General features: G+C 39.6%; 1 protein-coding gene across 4 annotated transcripts in view; it reads right to left on the bottom strand.

Annotated features, from left to right (window-relative positions):
- Positions 1–11,818, bottom strand: part of ITGB6 (integrin subunit beta 6) — a 75,856-nt gene extending 64,038 nt beyond the window's left edge. The window contains exons 1-4 of one of the 4 annotated variants that reach the window (XM_047084408.1): positions 11,743–11,818; positions 10,926–11,005; positions 8,167–8,371; positions 7,066–7,312 (exon numbers count right to left, since the gene is read on the bottom strand). In XM_047084408.1, coding sequence (XP_046940364.1) covers positions 7,066–7,312; positions 8,167–8,371; positions 10,926–11,005; positions 11,743–11,803 — 593 coding nt within the window. In that variant the 5' untranslated portion in view covers positions 11,804–11,818. Of the gene's footprint in view, positions 1–7,065; positions 7,313–8,162; positions 8,372–10,925; positions 11,006–11,742 lie in introns of all 4 variants that reach the window. The other 3 variants (XM_047084409.1, XM_047084411.1, XM_047084410.1) reach the window with 3 other exon arrangements.
- Positions 11,819–24,052: the final 12,234 nt, after the last annotated feature.

The raw sequence follows: 24,052 nt of genomic DNA, 5'->3' as shown, positions 1-24,052 counted from the left end.
ACGTGTTTTTATTTATTTTTATTTTATTTATTTATTTATTTTTTAATTTTAACATTTATTTATTTTTGAGACAGAGAGAGAGCATGAACAAGGGAGGGTCAGAGAAAGAAGGAGACACAGAATCTGAAACAGGCTCCAGGCTCTAAGCTGTCAGCACAGAGCCGGACGCGGGGCTCAAACCCACGGACCGCGAGATCATGACCTGAGTCGAAGTCGGATGCTCAACCGACTGAGCCACCCAGGCGCCCCTGAACACGTGTTTTTTAAAAAAATATATTTCTGGGGCGCCTGCCTGGCTCAGTTTGTAGAGCATGCGACTCTTGATCTAGGGGTCATCAGTTTGAGTCCCACGTTAGGTATGGAGCCTACTTAAAAAATAAAAAAAATAATAAATAATAAATAAAGTGTTTCTGTGTAACCACATGGGACATATGCATACAACATTTCTGCAGCACACGGAAGCACAATGTTCACAGTGACAAAAAATGTCTGCAGTTGTTTGAACTCAACTGGCCCTTTTTTTATAGAAGATTTTTACCTGAAAGAATGTGTGCCAGACAAACTATTATTCCAACTTGGGTATGTGGCAGATATGTTCTTAAACATGAGGAAAACCTGTCCTTCAGGGAAAACAGCTGTCAGTATTTGTTTCCAATGATAAAATTTGAGGTAACTAGAAAATTAGAATTCTGGAAAATTTTAATCTGCTACCCATGAGATTAATAGCTTCTCAGGACTTGAAGACTTCTCTGATGAGATTTGTGGTGATATTAACAAATGTGACTTTTTTCAATACTGTGTTAGGAAACTTGGAAGATCTACATAATTCACTGAAAAAAATATTTTCCAAATTACCGAAGTATATTACAAAATCACATACATGGGTAAAACAGCCATTCAAAGTGCAAGACAGAACAACGGCTTTACGCAAAGTTCGTTGATATTGTTTCAGACTCCACTTGAAACTAACTTTTACCTCTTGTCCAGTTTGAATGTAGTATCAAAGAAGAATGTCCACAGACATCGTAAAAAGCTATTAAATGCTTCTCTCTTTTCCGACTATAAATCTATGCGAGATTTGACTTTCTTCATGGAGTTCAACCAAAACAAAATATTGCAACAGATTAAATGCTGAAGAAGACATGAGAATCCAGTTGTTTTCTATCAAACCAGATATTTTAAGAGGTTTGTAAAAATGTAAAACGGTGCCACTCTTCTTGCTGATTTTTGTCTTGTTATGAAAAATATAAATTTTTTTTATAAAGATGTGATTTTATAATAATGTACGGCATGTTTCTTATTGGAATTATGAAATGAATCAATAAATAATCATTTAAAAAATTTCTCAGTTTTATTTTCTAAGATGCTGAATTTTGATAGATACAACCCACATAACTAAAGCTTTATGGGGTCTTAATTTTTGAAAATATAAGAAAGTCCTGAGGTCTAAAATTGTGAGGACTCTACTTAAAAATAACTAGAAATACTAAGTATGGATGAGAGAAAGAAAATTAATACTTGTTTTGAATGTTTGTTATATTCTGACCTCATTCAATTGTCATGATTACCCTAGGACATGAATATTATTATCCTCATTTATATGGGAAGAGACCTACTAAAAGAGAGTAAGTTGTTTGTCCAAGGTTAGGATTTAAACCCAGGTCTGAAGAACTCCTCACTCTTTCCTCTTATTGCCTTCCTACCAAAGAACATTTTATTCCTTAATTATGAGGTTTGGATTGATCAAAGGATTGACTATTATGTTTGGTATTTGAGTTCTTGGTGAGTATATGTCTGGGGGTGGTATCTGGACAGAGAAACTGGGAGAATTAGGGATGTGAAAGGCAAGGAAAAAATATAATACTGCAGGAAATAACTCATTATTTATAATTTTAACTAATGGCAAATTTTGCAAACAAGAATAAAAGAAACACCTTTGGAAAATATTGACTTTTCGAGAGATCAAATGGATGATTCTCCTTTGGGACTCCATTCACCACAGCTTGTGCAATGCTCTGCTCTCCCCCTAACTTCACTCTGTTGATGTTGGTAGTAACTACCACTTACAGAGAACTTCAAGGTCAAGGCCAGTACCAAATGCTTCATTACCTCACCCAGTCTTTACAACCACTCTGTGTGATCGGTATGGTTAATACAAACTGAAGCTTTAAGGGTGAAAATGTTCACTTAAGTTGATGTTACAAGTGAGTAGACAAATCTGAACCTAATGCAGGGCTGATGGCAAAGCCCATGCTTTTTTTTTTTTTTTTTTTTTTTTTTTTTTAATTTTAACGTTTATTTATTTTTGAGACAGAGAGAGACAGAGCATGAACAGGGGAGGGGCAGAGAGAGAGGGAGACACAGAATCCGAAACAGGCTCCAGGCTCTGAGCCATCAGCCCAGAGCCCGACGCGGGGCTCGAACTCACGGACCGTGAGATCATGACCTGAGCTGAAGTCGGACACTCAACCGACTGAGCCACCCAGGCGCCCCAAAGCCCATGCTTTTAATGACCATGCTAATACTGTGTGCCTGCTCCTCAAAGAATTTTAGCTTTTTGAGGACTGAGTGTAAGTCTTTTTCTTCCAGATATCTCCATGCCTGGCACAAGGCTTGTTATGTAGTTGGAGCAGAGTAAATTTTTGTTGAATGAATTAATGAATAAATGAATGCATGAATGAAATGCAGTCAGAGCTATAAAAAGCCAAACTGCTTCCTTTTTTCTAGGAACCTGATTAAGGACAGGGTCTTATTGTTAGATAATGGGCTGCCAACTTAGCTGAGCCATTGGTTTGTTAATTTTAATTGTTTTCTCTGGTAACAGTCCTTACTCACTGGTTCCCATGGTCATTATTGTACTTGATGTTACTACCTCTTATCTGGCCTGTGACAGAAAGAATGATTTTGACTAAGCCCCTGGGGCAGAGGTTGGACTTTGTAATCCTAGATGAAACTGCACTACTAGACTTTCTACCAAAGCTTAACATACCAGAGATCTAAATAAACACAAATTAAAAATAAATAAATAAATACACATTTTAAACAAATACAACATTCTCTATTAAATATATATATATATATATATATATATATATATGAGGGCCAGAGCATCAGAAATGCTTTGGGAGGCTGTTAGAACCAAGTTCACTTCCCTTCACAAGTGAATCAAACAATTGATAATAGTAATCATACCTTACTATTTAATATGCAGCATAAATCTATTCTCTAGAAAGCTCTTTGTTGAGTCTTGCCAGAACTGCTATTCTTCTCTACTACCAGAAATCTGGCTTCATTTGGGGTAGCAATACACTTCCTTTGCAACTAGCCATGGCTATGTAACAAGTCCTGGCCAATGAGATGAAAGTATAAGGAATTGGGGAAAATTTGTGGCAAAACTCCTTAAATCAAGGAAATAAAATTCATCATCCATTTATGATTTTTTAAAAATTTACCAAATAAGGAATAGAAAAGAACTTTCTTGATCTGATAAAGGAATAAAAACAAAACAAAACAAAAAACAGTAGCTGATAATATAACCAATAGTGAAACATTGAAGATTCCCTCCTAAGATCACAAGCAAGTTAAGTAACATCATTCTCCACTTCTATTTAAAATCGTATTAATGACCCTAAGCAGTACAACAAGGCAAGAAAAAGAAAGAAGAGGCATAAGTATTGGAAGAGGAAGAGGTTGTTATAAATGACACAATCATGTACATAAAAAATTCTAAGAAATCTATAAAAAACTAGACTGGAACCAATGAGAAAAATTTATCAAGGCTGCAGAATGCAATGTGAATATGCAAAATAATTCCATTTCTATATGTTATCAACAAACAAGTAGAAAATACCTTTAGCAACAGAATTAAAAAAAAAAAAAAAAACAAACAACCCTAGGAATAAATCAAAAAAAGGATGTATAGGATATCTACCCTGAAAATGACAAACCATTGCTGAAAGAAAGTAAACAAGACCTAAATGAATGAAAATATATGTCATATGCAATGATTGGAACATTCAGTATTTTTAAGATGTCCATTCTCCTTGAATTGACTTATCATTTCAATGCAATTCCAATCAAAATCTCAGCATATTTTCTGAAGAAATCTACAATGTGATTCTAAAATTTCTGTGGAAATGCAAAGGATCTAGAATAGCAAAACAAAAGAGGAACAAAGTTGGAGAATTTACGCTCCTGATTTTAAGACTGTTTATAAAGTTGTAGTAATAAAGACTGTAAGGCATTGGTGGTTACATGGGTGTATTCAATGGATCAGGGGAACAGAATGGAGTGTCCAGAATTACATTCATACATATATAGTCAATTACTTATTAACAAAGATATAAAGGTAATTCAATGGGGAAAGGAAAGTCTTGCTTAACAAATAGTGCTGGAGCAATTGGGTATTTGCATGAAAACAAAAGATGAACCTAAGCCTTTTCCTCATTCTAAATACAAAAACCAATTTGAGGTCATAGACCTAAATGCAAAAGCTTCAACCATAAAGTTTCTAGAAGAAAAATAGGAAGAATATTTGGGATATTTGCTAAGGTAAAGATTTTTTTTAGGACAAAAAAACACACTAGCCACAAATTTAAAAATTGAAAAATGGAACTCCCACAAAATTAGAAACTTTTGCTTGACCAAAGGCATTGCTAGAAAAATAAAAATACAACCCACAAACAGGGAAGAAATATTTGTGAAACATATATTTGACAAAGAACTTATATCCATATATTTGACAAAGAACTTTTATCCAGGATATACAAGGAAATTATATAACATAATATTGAAAAGAATCTAATTTTTAAAAATGGGCAAAAAACTTGAAAAAATACTTCACAAAATAAGATATGAGAATGGAAGGAAAACCATGAAAAGATGCTCAACATCATTTGTTATTAGGGGAATGCAAATCAAAACTACAATAATATACATCGCTTTCAGAATGGCTAAAACTGGAAAGACTGACAATACTAAGTGTTATCAAGGATTTGGAATGATTGGAACACACTGCTGATGGAAATGCAAAATGGCAAATCTACTTTGGAAAACAATCTGATAGTTTATTTAAAAATTAAAACTACATTTATCATACAATTTAGTAACTCCAATTCTAGGTATCTATCCAAGAGGAATAAAAACATACATACACACAAAGATTTAGTGGCAAGCAATCATGGCAGCATTTTTCATGATAGGCAAAAAATGGGAAACAATCCAAATATCCATCAATGAAAGAATGAATGAACAAAGTGTAGTAAATCCATACAACGGACTATTACTTAAAACCGAAAGGAACAAGCTACTGATCAACATAAAATCATGGATGAGTCTCAGAAACATTATATTGAATAAAAGAAGCCAGAAACAAAAGGTGTATACTATATTATTTCATTTATATGAAATCCAGGAATAGGCAAAACCAATCTAAATTATGGAAATCAGAAAGCAGTTACCTCTAGGAGAATAGAACCGACTATAATGTGGCACAAAGAAACTTTCTGAGGTGATGGAAATGTTCTACATCATGTTTTATGTGGTAATTACATTGGTATATTCAATTGTCAAAACTCATCAAACTGAACATTTCTGATGTATGGCATCTTGGTGCATGTCAATGATACCTCGAAATAAAAGGTGGGGAGAAAGGCAGTGCCTTTTATTGATCTGCCCCTCTTTTCCTCTTTCTTTACTGCCTGGAATGAAGAAGTAATGAGTTGCATCCCTGAAAACTCCTTGGGCCTTGAAGATAAAATCCAAGAGTCAATGATGGGAGAGCGAAAAGCAGATAAGGCCCAGATCCCTGATGTGTGGAGCTGCCATACCAGCCTTGAATTGCCTTTTTCTAGACTCCCTTCATGTGAAAAAGAAAACAAAAACCAAAAACCTTCCCTTTTTAAGCTACTATCTCTGGTGCTTGCAACCAGACACAATTCCTAACAGCTACAATCAGTGATGAGTTCCTTTCATGGTCAAATTATCTTTGTCTATGTCAGATTCTAGTTGGGAACCACACTGAAAAGTTTTTAAATGATATTATAAAGGTGCTTGTCTTTTAGAGATTGATGCCTTGGGTGTATAAAAGTATTAAAAGTCAATATACTTTTGGAAAGCCGTTGCATATATACTGGATTCATAATAGTAAGGGGCTTGGTTTTAGACCAACCCAGATTTTGGTACAGATCACTGGTTAGTCATGTGGCCTTGGGAAAATTACTAACCTCTCAGAGCCTCTGTTACTTCCTCTGAGTAGAAGGATGATAAAACCTGCTTTGAACTGCTGTTATTATGAAGATTGAATGAGGTCATGTGTGTACAACCTGTAGCACAGTGTCTGGCACACAGCAAATGGTAGCTCTTTTTAATAGAAGGATGTTGAATCATTTGATTTTGAACGTGTCATTGACTGTACACGTATGCCATCACAAAGCCACTTTCCCTTGACCATCACCTGGATAACACATGGTTTTAATAGCTGACAGTAGCAGGTTACAATAGAGTCCATAATGCTTATTTTCCTACTGAATTGGGTAGCAGAGAAGGCTGGAAATAATAGGAGAAAGCCAAGCGATAAGAGAAATCCACATTTCCCAAAGTATGTCAGAGGGAACTGTATAAATTGTTATTTTGGCAGAAATCATGGTCATGGAGAAAAATACTCTGAGAAAGTATGGGTTACTGTCAAACAGCCTCAGAAAGAGGCGGCCTTTGGGAATAGAAGGTCTCTGAGAGGTTGTAGATGGACACAGGCCATTGAAACCTATAGTGAAAGAGTCACTTCCCCTGTCTGCAGAACACAAAGCCAAATTTGCCACTCCTGAAAAAAGATTCTACACAGGAAGACAGATGTGAGGATGCTGAAAGAACCCAAGGCCAGAACCAGGTATTAAGATGAGGTCACCTTGGTTCCAAAATGCCCGGACAACTGAGAGAGCTGCCAAGATCCAACCTGGCAGGAGGGAAATGCCAGGGAGTTAGCAAGCTCCTGGCAAGTGCCACTCAGAGCAGGGCCATCTCTACAGAAAATCAGTGTTCAAAGATGCCAGAGAATCATTTACTTACCTGCAAGGGTTGGCGATTTCTTCTGGTGTTGTTTTCATAAAAGGGGAGACGGGTTTTTCCACAAAAGAGCCAAAGCCCAGTCTAAAGTTGCTGGTTAATTTAGACATCTCCTTGGAAAGCAGGGAGCCCAACTCTTTGATTGTGTTGAGGTCATCATCCATGGAGGCTGAGAGGTCCATGAGGTAATACAAGTCCACTGGGTAGTCCTCTGTCTGGCGGACTTGCACTTGCAGGGTCTGTTCACTACCTGCAAAGCCCATGTAAGAAAAGAAAATCCTTAAAAATACATTGAGACTGGGGCACTTGGGTGGCTCAGTCGGTTGGGCGTCCGACCTCAGCTGGGGTCATGATCTCACAGTCCGTGAGTTCAAGCCCCACATAAGGGTCTGTGCTGATAGCTCAGAGCCTGGAGCCTGCTTTGGATTCTGTGTACCCACCCTCTCTCTGTGTACTCTCCCTCCCACAGTCGTGCTCTGTCTCACTCTGTCTCTCAAAAATAAATAAATGTTTAGATGAAAAATACATTGAGACTTACTTGTGAATAGCCATTTACTGGGCCAACTGGCTACTTCATACCAATAAGAACTTGCTGAAGATACTGAGGATTTCATAAACTACCTGGTCAAGTTTACAAGTGAATGAGCCCATGAAAAATCTTTCAGCAGTGAGTTTAGAGCTACTAAAGGAGGTAAAAGTTAGGATATTTTATATCTCCTTGGGAGAACTAGCATCCATTTAGATGGAAGATAAGCTGAATTTTTTGTATGTGGTTTTAGCCAGGGAGAAGAAAATAAAGAGGTGTTTAAAGCTACATTACAGTTCTTGAAGAAATGTGAGGTAGGCCCTAACAACATTTGAGCAATTCAAATGCTTACTATTAGATAAGCTTATTTTAGTGATGCATTTGGAGTGTGAGTGACCAATGTGAATGAAGAAGAGTGTTAGGCCAGAGATTCTCTATTTCCTTAAGAATGGGAACTCTGACTCATAATAATCATGATATGTAACATGGTACCAGATCTATTAGCTTAATAATGGTATTACCATATGTGACGGTAGATTTATTTACATGAGCCAGTGCTCGTGTAAATCACAACATACCTGGTCTCAATTTAAGAGTCAAGCTTTGAGGTGCAATCTGAACAATGTCAGAACTATTTTTCTGTCTGCCTACACTGAGAGGCTTATTTGTAAGTATTTCTATTTGGGAGACAGGGTTTTCGATGAAGGTTAGTTGACATCCTTTAGCTAAAAGAGTTGCTGGGGTATCACACCTTTCTCCAATTCCAGATGGATGGGTAAAATTCTAAAACAAGAAAAAAAAACAATAAAGAGAAAAATAAGACAAATCTCCATTTCTTTATAAGACAAAATTTTTTTTGCTTGTTTTGCTAGTTAGGCAGCTTGCCATACTCAGTATATCATATCCCCATGTGCCTGATGTTAATTGTAGGCCTAAAATTAAGTTATAGCAGAATAACCAGAGAATTCTGCCAGTGAAATTCTGAGTAAAATTGGATTCTCCTTTTAATTATACCCAGTTGAATTCCCCTACCAGTTGTTTATTTGTTTGTGTTGCTATTTTGTTCTTAATGCTCACTTCTTTAAAGCTCTGTGCCATGACCACCAGATCCTTGAAACAGTTGGTCGATAAAGTTAATATCATTCCATGAAAATATCTGCTTGGATTGACCTGTAGGCTCCTGGAATGTCTTAGCTCTCCGTGTGTCTGTTATCAAATCTGACAACAAAGAAAGCCTTTCCTGTGGGTTCTGAAAGGGCAAAGATTGTGACATCTCCCCATCTAGCTCTCTGTTCTGGCTTAACTTGTGGATACATTCATTACCTCTCTATTGAGGCCTTACTTCACTAAAGTTGACCTGTTGGGGACTGTAAACTCAGTGTCTGAAAGTATTCCAGTTCAAGGTCTTTTGGAACTTTTCTCCAAGATTTGGAAGTGGAGAAGGGAAGCAAAGAGAATATGGTGTAAAAGACTACTTTTTTGTGTAGGACTCAGGAGTTTCCCAGGCCCCTTCTGATCCACTTGGTAACAGGAGGCAGTGAGATGATGTTTCCAGGCTAGAAACAACCTTGCAACATTGACCCAGATGGAGTTGAGAGATAATTACCTGTCTTACCCCACAGCACAGCTGCTCTAGAGCTACTAAAGTTCTAGGCAACGTCAAATTTGAGGCTCATGGACTGTCATGCTTGGAAAGAAGCAAACCAAGGCTCATAGGGTTTTCCTCATCTCTTAGAATTCTAAGCCACTCTAGCTATTTCACCAACTAGAAAGGTTACATTTCTTCTGAAATTGATTTTTTAGAATTCATTATTTGTCAGTGAGGCCTGGTACATATTTGAGGCCCTAGACTAAGCATAGCAAACGCTGTAACTTCCCATGCTATATCCAAGGCAAACAGTGGCTTGACAAGGCCTCAGAACGCTTCTCAACACAATATCGCTGCCACCACCTGTAACCACAGTGTTGGCCAAAGTGTCAGAGGTGGTGTTAACCATAGAACCTACTTTTTTTTCCAATCTACTCTAAACAGAAGCCTCGTGTACTGTTTGCTTCAGTTGTCTCAACTGATGTAACTACTTCTCCTGTTAGAGTGTGTTCAGAATACTCTGCCTTTGAAAATTGACAATAATGTGACTAACAAGTGTCATGCACAAGTAAAGCTATTCAGGAGTGACTTAAGAAACCCCCTCTAATGAGTGCTAAAATAATACATTTAAATAAAAATCTACAGGTAGGCGTATTGTTAGACTGATTTGTCGTTGTGGGTCTCTGGCATGAAATTAACACCATCTTCCTCAGAGAGTCAACATAAAAAAATGTGGGTTTTCCTCTTTGTATATTCTCAAAATTGCTTTTGATATATGAGTTTACAAAAAGCATAACTCCCTCACATGTGTATGTATGTCCCATCAGTCAGAACAGTAGTGGGGGAGTGAGCTGGGTTTGTGCTCTGTGTCTGTGAGGCTTTCCTCCATGGTATACACTCAACTTGGAATTTGAGATTTAGTAATTATAGCCTACTCCTGAGCCAGGCACTCAGGTTTGTTCCCCTTTGAGCATACTACTCAGTTCTTGCTGAACTTGGCGTTTGTATGCTTTGATTTGTGTTCAGATTCTTTTTGTGAGATTCAGTAGAGAATTGTTTTAAATCCAGGAAGAGTTAAGACAGCTCAGGAATCATTTACAGATGGCTCTAAGGTGTCATAGGAGGCAGCGACTTAGGATTCCTTGTTACATGTGCCCCCACCCCCTTATACTACTTTTACATAGTTTTCCGTTTGATCAGATAAGGAATGTCTGTTTCGGGCTTTGTCATCAGTGTGGTACAGAGTCACCAAGCTCATGAAAGCTTAATTTTTAAAAGAACTGGATGTTGTCTGAATACTAAAATTTGCCCCAAACCTGGAAGACATCTCTTAGAACCCGGCGGTGGCTCCAAATGGATCCTTAGACAGAGTGCAACTATGCTATTGAAGTTAAATGTATGTTTAACTTTAGAAAATATCCTCTCCGTGATCTCTGATTACTCAGAGCCTTGGCATTTGACATGTAACCGGTTAGAAGCGACTTTAAAATAAAAGGAAGGATCAGGTTAATAAAAGATCCCGAGTTAGGTATTTTTCACAATGATTTGACATTCACTACTTCCACAAATTGTTTCTGAGAGTAATCACGTGAATGACACTGTGATCTACTAATGCTTACATTTTTCTTTCCTGATTTGTTTCGCTCCTATACCCCACAGAAAGCAGAAAACTATCAGAATAATCATCGATGGAATCCGCAGGAAGTATAACTGCAGTTTTTATAAACACGATGAGGTCATTTGTTTTACCTCCTGAGAACACCAGGCACACTGAGGTCCAATGAGTAAGCAGTCTTCACAGGTTTCTGCACCTCCCATAGCACAGCCACCTGTGTTTAAACCCAGCAAGACACAAGGGATTCAGCACACTTTCGGTCACTCCACTTACGAGAAAGAAGTATGGCTCTTAAAATACATGAATGAAACAACATCAAAGTCAATTTTAGTCTTCAAAGATCAGTCCTTGAAATTTTGGCAGCTCGTTAAAAGTTCATATTTTACATCCGTCACATTGAGAACACTTATGTCTTTTTAGCCAAAATGATCATTCTTTTTTTTCTTGAAATATAAAACTATCTCAGCTTTCACAAACTTAGAATCATTCAATTTATTAGCCTCATTCACTATCATACACTTTAATTTTTAGAAATTATTTGCAACCATTAAAAAATGCTTCTCTCTTAAATGTGTTATTTTTTTATTCTTAAAATAAGGTCTTCCTTTTCAAGATTATTACTCTTAAGCGGAAGACCTTGTACAATAGAATAGCTAGAAAAGTTACCAAGATGGTTGTCACGAAGGTATTAAGGAGCCCTATTGTGTAGAAAAGCTGTTTAATTCTCCTCATTAAGATGCCCACGCAACCTTTGTATTTATTTACCTGAAGCCTAGAGCATTTGCTGTGGGAACAGCCCTGCCTCCGCCTGTAATTTGTTAGTGTTCCTTCAATGGCAACGAGCAAACGAACAGATCAAATAAAAAATGACTTCAGATCTAGTTTCTGAACCAAATGACAGGTTTGTCAAGCATACCGTGAAAGAAATATATCGGAGAGCTTAGGTCTTACCTTGTACGTGATCGTTCCTTCCTAGAAATAGAAAGAACAGGCAAAGCAGTTCAATCCCCATTCGTTTCAGTTCTCGCTGTGCAGACAGATTAAAAAATGAATTACCTTCAACATTACAAGACCAAAGCTGAACATCGTTAAAGTCTTTCTTTTCTTGAGGTGTAAAATTTTAAATACTACTTACGCTGCTTTGAAAAGAAACTTGAGATGTAAATTTAAAAGTTTTCATTAAGACTGAAATGAAAACAGGCTACCTGGACAGGTAAAGAAGGAAAGCTGTGTTTAAAAGCAACTTCAACATGATTTACTTCCTTGTTCTCCTTATAAGGAAGGCAGGTGTACGTACAATCACCAAGAAGGTGGGGAAATTCATTCAGTAGAAATTTTTGTATAAATTCTCTTAGTCTCTCTGCACCCTAGAGAAAGTTAATATCTTTAGTGAAATAGTAATCAATGAAATGTCAAAAGAGCAATGGAACTAGAATCTAAAGTTTTTCCTAAAATAGTTTTAATTTAATGGCAACAGTAAAGGTGATACATAAAATACAAGGCTATAACTTCTATGTAAGAAGGGTTTTAAAAATAAGCTAAAGGCAGATACCTGAGATTTTTGTATTCCATTGTTAAATCCTTTGCAGAAAATTGAAATGAACTCTGAAAAATAAAATTCATTTCACAGTCAAACTAGAAGGCAGACTAGGGAAAGCAAAACACTGCTCCTTTGTTTTTCATATTGGATGAAAGATATTTTTTCATGAGTATAGAATTCTTTTTTTTAAGTTTATTTATTTTGAAAGAGAGAGGGCACAAGTAGGGGATTGGCAGAGAGAGAAGAGAGAGAGGGAATCCCAAGCAGGCTCCATGCTGTCAGCACAGGGCCTGACACGGGGCTCAAACACAAACTGTGAGATCATGACCTGAGCTGGTATCAACAGCCAGACACTTAAACAACTGAACCACCCAGGAGCCCCCTCAGCATAGAATTCTCAATTAAAAAGTGTTATTGGAAGTAAATATAATATATGAAAATGAAATTAGATCCAGAGTAGATAATTTCACAACAACAGCAATGGACACAGAAATGGTGGTGCCTAGGATTCAGCATCCCTTTGGATAGGGACCAACGGCTCTTCTTTCTGTCCTAGCCTCTAACTCGCCACTTGGCCCATAGCAGGTATTTACTTGTTAAAAGAAAGAGTGACCAATTTAAAATATATACAATCTATGGCTAAATTCATGTGGTTGATTGCCTATTTTCCCAATGTATTCAGGAGAGTGTTTGGGGATTTGTAAAAATTGAAAACCGGTAAGAATCAAATATTCGCTTTGTTACTCTCTAAACTCTCTGACCTTGGACAGGCTTCTTTGTGGCTGGGCCTATGTCCTGGGAGATTATCCTTTAAAGGTGTATTTCTAGACAAGCATGCGAATTCTGTGGAGAGAGGAAAAGCTAATTATAGACTGCTCAGGTTCTTCTCGGAAGGCTGTGTTCAATTTTGAACTCCATCATACACAAGAACATGAAAGAACATGGCAAGAATCCTGTAGAGAGAAACTAGAATTATTAAAAAGCTGAAAGATATACCTTTTGGGAGAAAAATACAGTTGTACAAAATCAGTCGATTTATAAAAGCTTGAAGAAGAAATATTTGAGGCCCAAAATATCTGTGTCCTTGATATTGTCTCCATATTTGTACTTAGTATTAGCAGTCATTCATTCATTCATTCATTCATTACTTCAGCAAATATTTATTGAACATCTACTCTGTGCCAGATATTGTTCTAGAAGCAGAGGATATGTCAGTGAACAAAAGCAAGTTCTTGACTCATGAAGCATATAGTCTAAGCTGCTTCTTAAAATCAGGCAATAATGAAGTTGAATAAAAATGACAAAGCTGGGTAAAAGGAAAGAGGGGTAGAGAGGGTATGTTATTTTATTTAGGATAATCAGGGAAGAGTTTTCTGCTCAGCTGACATCTGACAGAGCCCTAACTGACTTCGGCAACCAAATGCAAACGCCTTGAGACAGCCTCGTGCTCAGCATTGTCAAAGACAGTGAGAACAAAAACGGACAAGAAGCGTAGGAAATGAGGTCAGATTTAGAGGCAGAGGCCAGAGTGCATGTAGTCTCGACCTTGAACTTTATTCTAAATGTGTTTGCAAGGTCATTGGAAGGTCGAAAGCAGAATAATATTATTTGATTTGCATTTAAAAAGAATTACTCTGGCTGCCATGGAGGTCATAATGTATGGGGGAAGATTAGAAGACAAGAGGCTGATTAGAAATTTATGGCAATTGTTGAGGACAGAGACAAAATGATTGAAACTAGGGTGTTGATGATATAGGAGGACAGTGGTAGGCAGATACAGGTTATAATTTGAAAACAGAATAAGGCTTATGGAATATTGGTGTGCATATGGAAGAGAGATTTTTGGCCTGAGCAACTGAATATATAATACTCTTTCCTAAGAAGGGTTACCCTGGGTAAAGATCAGGTTTCACATGATGGAGGATGGAACTAAAAAATACGTTATGCTTGAGACCTCTAGAAGATAACCAAGTGAAGACGCCACATAGGCACCTTGGTATCTGAGTCTGGGAGTGGGGATGGTTTTGAAGTGTGAACTGTAAATTTGAGACCATCAACATGGATTTAAGCTGAATTAGATCCCAAGCAAGGGAAGGTAGATAAGGAAGAGCTCTGAGAACTAAACCCTGGGGCCTGCAAATAGCTAGGGGTCTGGAGCAGAAGGATCCAGTAAAGGAAGCTGCTATCTAAAAAATACTCCTCTAGCTAAACAGGAACTTCTTTCCTGGAAGACCATTCTCCAAGTATCTCCCACATTTGTGTATATCTTGCAAGCAGAGGCACTGACTGCTTTTGTTCTGGATTATCTTTTCAAGGGTGTTTGCAAAGTGAATAGCCTTTGAAGGTAGAGATACTGTCTGTCTGTAGGACAAAGAGCAAATTGCTTCCAGCTTTGGAAGACAGAGATGAGTCACCCTCAGAATAGGAGCAAGCATGCTTATTGCCCATTATAAAGGATTCGGTTTCCCTAAGCTTGGGGCTCCTCTCTTGTAACACAGGCATTCACATGAGCAGGTGCCACTTCTTCCCCTTTGTGTCACCTCCTGGGAATTGGCCTTGGGGAACTGGTAAAAAGAAAGTGCTGTTCCTCTGGCCATTGCTATTGCTGTGAATAACATAGTCCATTATCTCTGACCTAGGCACCTCATGTGTCTGTCAGCACCCATGGATCTGTGATAAGCTAACTTGTTAGCTTGCAAGGAAAATCTCAAGTCCTTCACAGTTCTTGACAATTTTCTACTTGAAATCCACCTTTTCCTATAGACTAAACATGCAATTGTCAAATCTCATTTTTAAAAAAAATTTTTTAACGTTTTTTGAGAGAGAGAGAGAGAGACAGAGTATGAGAGGAGGAGGGGGAGAGAGAGGGAGACAGAATCTGAAGCAGGCTTCAGGCTTTGAGCTGTCAGCGCAGAGCCCGATGCAGGGCTCAAACTCATGGACCTCGAGATCATGACCTGAACCAGTCGAACCCGTAACCGACTGAGCCACCCAGGTGCCCCTGTCAAATCTCATTTTGAAAGATAATCTTACACCCCAAAAGACTGCCTAAAATACCTTGGACTGACCAGTGCTGCCCCAGTCATTGAGCTGTCTGTGTACCCACTGACCTCCCTGGCAACCACCATCAGGTACTTTGGACGAGCTGGGATCAAGGATACCTGCACAACCCTGGATGTGACCACTCCCTAGAAAGTTTTCTCTAAGGATCTAGCCACCACCAAAAATCTACCTCTGCCAGCCTGTCTTGCAGTTAAGAGAATTCCAGTGACTAATTCATGCCAATGGAATATGAGTGAGAGTGGCTTACACCAGGTCCAGGCCATCTTCATGCCCCTCTGCTAACTGGATGCGGGCAGCCGCAGCAAGGTCCTGGGGAAATTCCAGACACTGAGTTCCACCCTGTGCTTAAATTGAGGACCCTGTACCATCCCATGTATAGACTTCCATCCCAGTTCTTAAAGTCATAATTGCACTGCTTTATCTATCCTGTCTCCGATTGCAACCCCTCAATGTTAATTCCCTCCCCTACTTCCAAGCCTTTGCACATTCCTTTGTGCTGCGTGGAGGCCCCTGCCTTCATCTCATTCCTCTCACTGGCTACCTCAGCTCACTTCCAGGTCTCAGCGCAGACATCAGTACCCACAGGAGGACCTTCATGGTCTCTCCAGATCTCTGTGTGCAGACTTTCTCTAGGACAGCCCTGTTCACTCTGCTTGTAATTGCCTAATACTTGCCTCTCGTGCCCACTAGGCTGGGAGCTCCTTTAAGGCACTTGCTTATTCAACAAGTATTTATTGAATTCTTCCTCCATATCAGACAGGGACTGTGTCTTAATCTTTATATTCCCAGCAAACAGCATAATGCCTAGTACTTTGTAGGTAGTCAGTTAATATTTATCAAGTAAATGAATGAATTTTATATCTTCATTGTCAAGAATTTTACCTGTTATAAAGCAGGTACTCTATGGATATTGAGTAAATTGATAAGTAAATGAATGAATGCTTTTTGGAAACTGCATAATATAATTAGGAGAGGGAAAAGGTGTGCCCTGCTTGGATGGTGATGAAAGTTGACAGAAAGCTTAAAAGGCAGGGTGGAAAAAATACTTTAGAGAAAATATAAAGCAGAACAATACTACAAGAAAACATCCATCCACTCTGTTTTCACCTGGGCACCACTCTAGATAATTTGTAACAGGCTATAAGGCATAGAGAAAACATTCTTGCTTCCTGAAGATGTGGTGCCTGGTGCCTTCTCCTGGAAAGTACCTGCCCTCTGTACCCCCCTATAGATGGAAGTGGCCCTCATTGTTCCATGAGCTAACCAGCACCCCATGAGGTATCCTAAATGAAAACAGTGTCCCCTTAGCCAAGCCACTCAGATTAATTACTTCTGTTCCTTTATATATGGAATTTGAACTAGAAAGCAGAGACTAAAAAATCAAGGATTTGGCACTGAGGCTGAAGCTGAAGCTAGCAGGGAGAAGATATCCGGTTAGAGGGAAAATGATGCTTCAGGAGTGAATCAATGTCTAAAGGAACTGGCAGCTACAAGAAGGTAAAAGAGGAAGAAGCCCGAGGTAGAGGAAAGCCATAATGAGCAGAAGATGAAGTGGGGGGTTGAGAGTATCAGAGTGAAAGCAGCAGAGAAGGGTCCCTGTACCACATGAAGAGGACACTAGAGTCAGGTCCGCAAACTCACTCTGTCAAGGAGGAAGCATGGCACAGGCTGAGAATTGCTATGGATCCCACATGCCCGTCCAGATCAAATGTCTCTGAGGCTTGGTCTTCCTGGGTTTCACAAGATCCTGTCTCTTTTAGGGCACTGTGTATTCTTACAACCAATTCCCATCACTTGTAGGGTGTCCAAGGAGTCTGTATATTCTTTAAAATCAAGAGATCCTGTCACATCATGTAAAATTTGGACAGAATTATACTGTCCTGATTGCTCAGAGTCCTGCCTGGGGCTCTCACTCTGAGGGTCTGACCTTCTTCAAAGGATCTGAGCCAGGGGGGCAGGGGAAGTAACACAGCTCAGCTCTTACACTCTGCCCTTCAACTAGCCTTTCCTTCTGAGATTCAGAAATGGGCTGAGTTCAGCAGAGCCCTAACTTCAGGAAGCCATGTGAACCCATCTGACTCACTATAATTGGCTTGGGTCTCTCCAGACACAGCCAGTCATCCATATTAGAGAATGACAATCTAGGGCTCAGGTGGGCCAGCCTCCAGGCACCTCAAAACACTCCTGAGTAAGCCTGGGTGGCATCCAATTCAAACTCCGGGGACCTGAGTGAGGACTGCTAGCTCTTGGGATGTACTACCTGCTTTATTTCAAGTACCAGTGACAAGTCCACCTGTAGTTGTCTTTCTAAGAAAATGTTTCACAGTGAGTAGAAGACAGAAGAAAGAAGACAGTGGAAATGGATGCTTTGTCTTAGGGTCTGACCCTGATGCATTTATGTATGTGACACACTGCAGGGTAGGCCTTCTGCGGCATGCTATAGCTGACTTGTGGATGTGTGTAATTCAGGGAGTGCAGAATCTGGAAGTGGATACGTTTGTCTCATATTCAAGACTTTCAGAAAAATTCTTTTAAAGAAGGATATGGAATAGTTTCCTGTCATCTTAGTGAATAATGCCCACAGTATATTAAGTGCTAGTGAAATTTTTTGTGGCCTAGGTCTTACATTCTAGTCTGGAGTTTACTTTTTCTCTTGTGGTAAAATATACATAACATAAAATTTATCACCGTAACCATTCTTAACTGTATAATTCATTGGCATTAACTACGTTCACATTGTTGTGACTTTCACCAGTATCCATCTCCAGAATTTTTATCATCCCAAACCAAAACTTTGTACCCACTAAACAATAACTTGCTGTGTCCTTGGCCCCCGTCAACCACAACTCATTCTTTCTATCTCTATGAATTAGACTATTCTAGGGAATTCACATAAGTAGAATCATACAATAAAGTCTCTTGGGGCGCCTGGGTGGCTCAGTCGGTTAAGCGGCTGACTTCGGCTCAGGTCATGATCTCGTGGTCCGTGAGTTCGAGACCCGCGTCAGGCTCTGTGCTGACAGCTCAGAGCCTGGAGCCTGCTTCAGATTCTATGTCTTCCTCTCTCTGACCCTTCCCCATTCATGCTCTGTCTCTCTCTGTCTCAAAAATAAATAAACGTTAAAAAAAATTTTTTTTAAAGTCTCTTATATGTGACTTATTTCACTTAGCATAATGTTGGCTCACCCACATTGTAGATGTTTTAGAATATCACTCCTTTTTCAGAAATAGTATTCCACTGCATGGATAAAGCACATTTTGTTTATCTCCTCGTCTGTCGGTGGCCATTTGAGTTGCTTCCACCTTTTGGCTATTGTGAATAATCCTGCTACGAACATAGGCTCTGTTTGAGTCTGGAGCTTCCTTTGTAAAGTCTACATGACACCCATGATGGGAGGAAGTCGGGTGCAGTGGGAAGAATTTACATTTTTTGTGTAGAGACCTGGGTTCAAACAGCAGCCCTGCCAAATCCTACTGTATATCCTTGGGGATTGATCTCTGAGCACTTTAGTTTCCAGTCTGTGAAATAGTGATAATATCCACTTTTCGAGATTATGGTGAAGATTCAATTATACCATTCTGGGATAAATCTGTATTGTGAAGGGCCCAAACATTATATGATTTGGGGTGCCGTCTTCAAGAAAAGGAATGCAAAATTGGAAATAAATTAGGTATGGAAGTGTCTATCTAGTTAAAATGAGCAAGAAAGCAAGAAAGGAAGGAAGGAAGAAAAGGAAAGAAAGAAAGAAAGAAAGAAAGAAAGAAAGAAAGAAAGAAAGAAAGAAAGAAAAGAAAGAAGCCAAACAAACCCATGATAAACTATGCAAGACTTGGAGAATCCACTCCCTTCCTTCATGATATCTCCTTAGGCAGTTCACCAGAAATGCTTCCTCATGGTAATCCGGCTTCCCTGTCTGCACTTGGAGCCACCTGCAGCCCCCAGCTACTCCCAGACACCTGTACAACGTGGCACCTAGACTGAACCTTCATTCCTTTCATGCCAAAACTTCCTCTGATTTCACTCAGGATTCATGTTTACTGTAGTTAGCTTTATTGAGTTCTTCCCATTTGCCAGGCACTGTTAAACATTTTGTTAATATTGCCTTATTTCATTCTCACAGTTCCCCTATGAAGTAGGGACTATTTTATTTCCATTTACCAAGTGAGGAAACTGAGGCATGAGAAGCTCTGTAACCTGCCCAGTGTCACTGACCTGCTCAGGCAGCAGAGCCCTGGAGACAGAACGCTCCCTCCAACCTGAGCTTAGCGTCAGTAGGGAAACTGCCTCCTGATAGATAAAAGATGTTCATAGAATTGTCAAGCAGCTGTCAGCAAGAAATTAAATCCTCCAAGGAATCTTTAAGCATGTCTGCCTCTCAATCTCCAGACTCTGTCTCCAGCTCTAGCTCTGTATCCAGCTGTCTTCCTTTTGGTTTGTTTTGTTGTTCATCTTGTGGGTCATTCACCACCAAAAATGAGACAGAAATGTGGTCCTGGATCACACAATCATGTTTTTATTCCTCCTCTGATTGAAGTCTGCTACAAAATCACTTAAAAACAAATGAAACAAAGCATGCTGCCCGGCCCTTCAGGGGAAGGAGACACCACTTGGGAGCCAGGCCTGGCATCGAGTCCAGAAGAGGGAGGTCACAGGCATGTCCTGTGGCCAGGAAATGACTCAGAATTAACTCCTCCTGGTCGTCCACATGCAGTCCCCTCCACCCAATTTTGGAGTTCAGTACTCAGTCACACTTAGTTAAAAGAAGATAGTTCTTACTTGGCAAATCTGATGTAAATCTTACATGTTAGGCCTGCTTGAGAAGCGTATTCACTTCAGGTTTGCGAAATTATTTTGAATTCTAAAAGAACTAGCTCCTTCTGTACTTTAGTTTGTGGAAAAAATTCCAAAGACAAGATTTTTCATGAAATATCAGTGAATCTGAGTTTATTCTGACTTGACTCAGAACTAGACTCTCTCTTTGTGCCCCTATTTTCCTATCTATGAAGTGAACGGTATGCCATGGTAAGACGTCCATTGCAAAGTGATTTACTCATTCACAGCTTGCAAAACCATTAAATATTTTTTTTCTTTTCTTTTTAAAAGATAATTCAAGTGGTCTATCCAGAGGTTAGGATTCCTTGGTTTTAAGCAAATATTTTTTTTTTTTTCTGATGAGCACCATCACTTATATATGGGGCTGCAATGGGCAGCAGCATTACTGGTAAAAACTGGTTTTGATTCATTCATTCATTCATTCATTCACTCACTCATTCAGCAGATACCTGTTGAGATCCTACTATGTCCCAAGCACTGTTCTGGGAATACAACATTGATTAAAACTGACAAAGTCTCTCCCTTATGGAGCTTACATTCCTCGAAGAGATGGACAATAAACCCACAAACAAATAAAGATGTCAGGCAGTGACACATGCTAAGAAAAGTAAAGGATAGTAAGAGGTCAGAAAATGGCCAAGGTGGGGTAGCCAGAAAAGCTTCTGATAAGGTGGCATTAAACAATACCCTGGAAGTCAAGGAGGGAGACACATGGCTCTCTGGAGGAAGATCAAGTATAAGGTTTTAGGCAGCACTATTTGGGAATAGACAAGGTGGCTGGTGAAATTGGGTTGGACAGAGTGAATGACCATGAGGAGGTAATAGGGGACAGGCCAGAGAGGCAAGGGGAAGTAGGGAGCTCATTAGGAGAGTCTTGTTGGCCATGGGCAGGACTCTGGATTTGTATTCTGAGAGAGAAAGAAAATTTTTATGGGGTTTTGGTGGGACATGGTGTAGCTAATGTTTCAATGTTTTGAAGGGATCACTCTGATCAGACAAAGATGGAAGCAGGGAGACCTATCAGAGGCTATTTTAGTAGTTGTGACCAGAGATGTTGAAAGCTCAGACAAGGAAGGTAGAAAGAAGTGGTTAGATTCTGGACATACTTCCAAAATAGACAGGATTTACAAATGGACCTTGTGTAGGGAAGGAGAGAAATCAAGGGCTCAAGGAAGACTCCAAGAATAATGGAGGTCTCCACTTGATAACCCCACCATCACCAACAGGTTTTTCCAGACATGTCATAGAGACATTGGATAATGTCAGCCCACAGTAAGAGTCATGGTCAGTTCTAGTTGGCTCTGATAACCTGTGGAGTCACGTGGAATCATAACTGTGCAAAACGTGTTCTTGGCAGAACAGGCAGGGTCAGAACTATGCAGGCAGGTGCTCCATGGTGAGACTGTCAACATACTTGTGTTGTTAATATTCTTTTAGTCCACTGAAAGTCTGATTAGCTGATGTCTCTGTTCTTGAATTCTTCATGACTTGGCATTTGGGGAGCAAAAGAAAACCTGGAAAATCCCCATGGCCCCACAGTCCTCTCTAGCTGCACAGGTAGATGATTGGGGTGAGTTTCAATACCAAGAGTCTTCCCTAACAGATTTTTAAAAATGCATTTCTCGGGGCGCCTGGGTGGCGCAGTCGGTTAAGCGTCCGACTTCAGCCAGGTCACGATCTCGCGGTCCGTGAGTTCGAGCCCCGCATCGGGCTCTGGGCTGATGGCTCAGAGCCTGGAGCCTGTTTCTGATTTTGTGTCTCCCTCTCTCTCTGCCCCTCCCCCGTTCATGCTCTGTCTCTCTCTGTCCCAAAAATAAATAAACGTTGAAAAAAAAAATTAAAAAAAATAAAAATAAAAATGCATTTCTCATTAGGCCACTGTGAGAGGGCAGGTGAGCTGGGCATTTTTAATTAAAACAAGATCTTGCAAAGTGGAAGGATTTCAGACTTTTTTCCTTGAAGATGCAATTTAGGGGCACCTAGGTGGCTCAGTTAGTTAAGCATCCAACTCTTGGTTTCGGCTCAGGTCATGATCTCACAGTTGGTGAGTTTGAGTCCTGCATCAGGCTTTGTGCTGACAGTGAGTGTGGAACCTGTTTGGGATTCTCTCTCTCTCTCTCTCTCTCTGCCCCACCCCTGCTCATGCTCTCTATCTCAAAATAAATAAATTAACTTAAAAAAAAGATGCAATCTATTAGCTGCAACAGTAGAGATGGTTTTTACTTATTATTATTATTATTATTATTATTATTAAAGTAGGCTTCACGTCCAGTGCAGAGCCCAATGCAAGGCTTGAACTCAAGACCCTGAGTTGACATCAAGAGTCAGACACTTGGGGCACCTGCATGGCTCAGTCAGGTAAGTGTCCAACTCTTGGTTTTGGCTCAGTTCATGATGTCACAGTTTCATGAGGTCAAGCCCAGCTTTGTGCTGGCAGCATGGAGCCTGCTTGGGATTCTCTCTCTCCCTCTCTCTGCCCCTCCCCCACTCACACTGTCTCTTTCTCTCTCAAATAAAACATAACTTAAAAAAAAAAGAGTCTGGTACTTAACCAACTGAGCCCCTCAGGCACCCCAAGGTTTTGTTTTTGTTTTTGTTTTAATGTTGTTGTTGTTGTTGTTGTTGTTGTTGTTGTTGTTTTGAGAGAGACAGAGACAGAATTCTAGTGGGTTAGGGGCAGAGAGAGAGGGAGACAGAATCCGAAGCAGGCTCCAGGCTCTGAGTTGTCAGCACAGAGCCCGACTCAGGGCTCGAACTCCCGAGCTGTGAGATCATGACCCGAGCCTAAGTCGGACGCCCAACCAACTGAACCACCCAGGCGCCCCAAGGTTTTTATTTTCTAAAAAACTGGGAGAAATGATCACCAGCAATTACGTTTAAGGAATATCCTTGAGGAGTTCTATAGAAGGTTTATTACTTTCAACTGCCATTTTACGGACTTTTCTGATTGTTGCTGATACCCACTCACTGAATTCTACCAGTAAGTTTAATACCCAATAAATTATTCTAACAATTATTCCAAAATCTCGTTAGCCTGATGATGTCTCAGTAATTGGAAGGGGAGAAAGAAGAAAAGCAAAATTCAGCTGGCATGTATTAAAGATGGTAAGGCGGATTTTTATACAGCAGAAACAATGTATCTAAATGTTGTTGGGCTTGATTGCTTTCAGACAAAATGTGCCTCCAAGGAGCTCTCAGATGTGAGGGACTTTGAGGAAGTGTGAAAACTGCCTGCCTGTCCTACAACCTGTTGTCTCAGAGCTCCTCTGGGTGCAGCTGTACTGGCAGAGAGTCCCTTCTCTAGGCCAGGTAGCCCAAGAGCGTGCACCAGGGTTTCAGCTGATGCCTAGTGCAGTGGAGGGCTCAACAGTAGTTTCAACATTTTTTTAGGTGGTGAATAATTTTCTTCATATCAAGGAGTTCAAAGTGTTAAAATTCCAACCAAAACACATATAGTGAAAGTTTTTGATAGAAGAAAATTTGTGTTCGTTGCGTATGTTTGGGGAGAGTTTGCTTTTTTGTTTTTTGTTTCTTGGTTTTTTTTGGCAAATATTCCTATACATTGATAGAATTAGGATATCTGGAGCATTAATAGCTCAAATGCATGGAAAATGCAGTTGTTGGCTCTGGTCTCATCCAGACCTTGGTGGATTATTGGATATTTGTTGCACAGTGTAAATTAATTTCGAAATGGTTTGGGGTCTAAACTTTAGGCAATCAAGGATTAGGAAGACAGGATTTAAATGTTAGGTCAACCAATAGAATGATTTATTTTGTTGTGTGTCACTGGAGGAAGAACACTGAATAAAGTATGACTTTAGATC

Source organism: Lynx rufus, unplaced genomic scaffold (assembly GCF_022079265.1).
Source record: "Lynx rufus isolate CCGP_SWC_20201006 ecotype Redwood Valley unplaced genomic scaffold, mLynRuf1.p SCAF_2, whole genome shotgun sequence".
Taxonomy (NCBI): Eukaryota; Metazoa; Chordata; class Mammalia; order Carnivora; family Felidae; genus Lynx; species Lynx rufus.
Note: the sequence above shows the minus strand (reverse complement) of the source record. Positions and strands in the feature narration are given on the sequence as shown.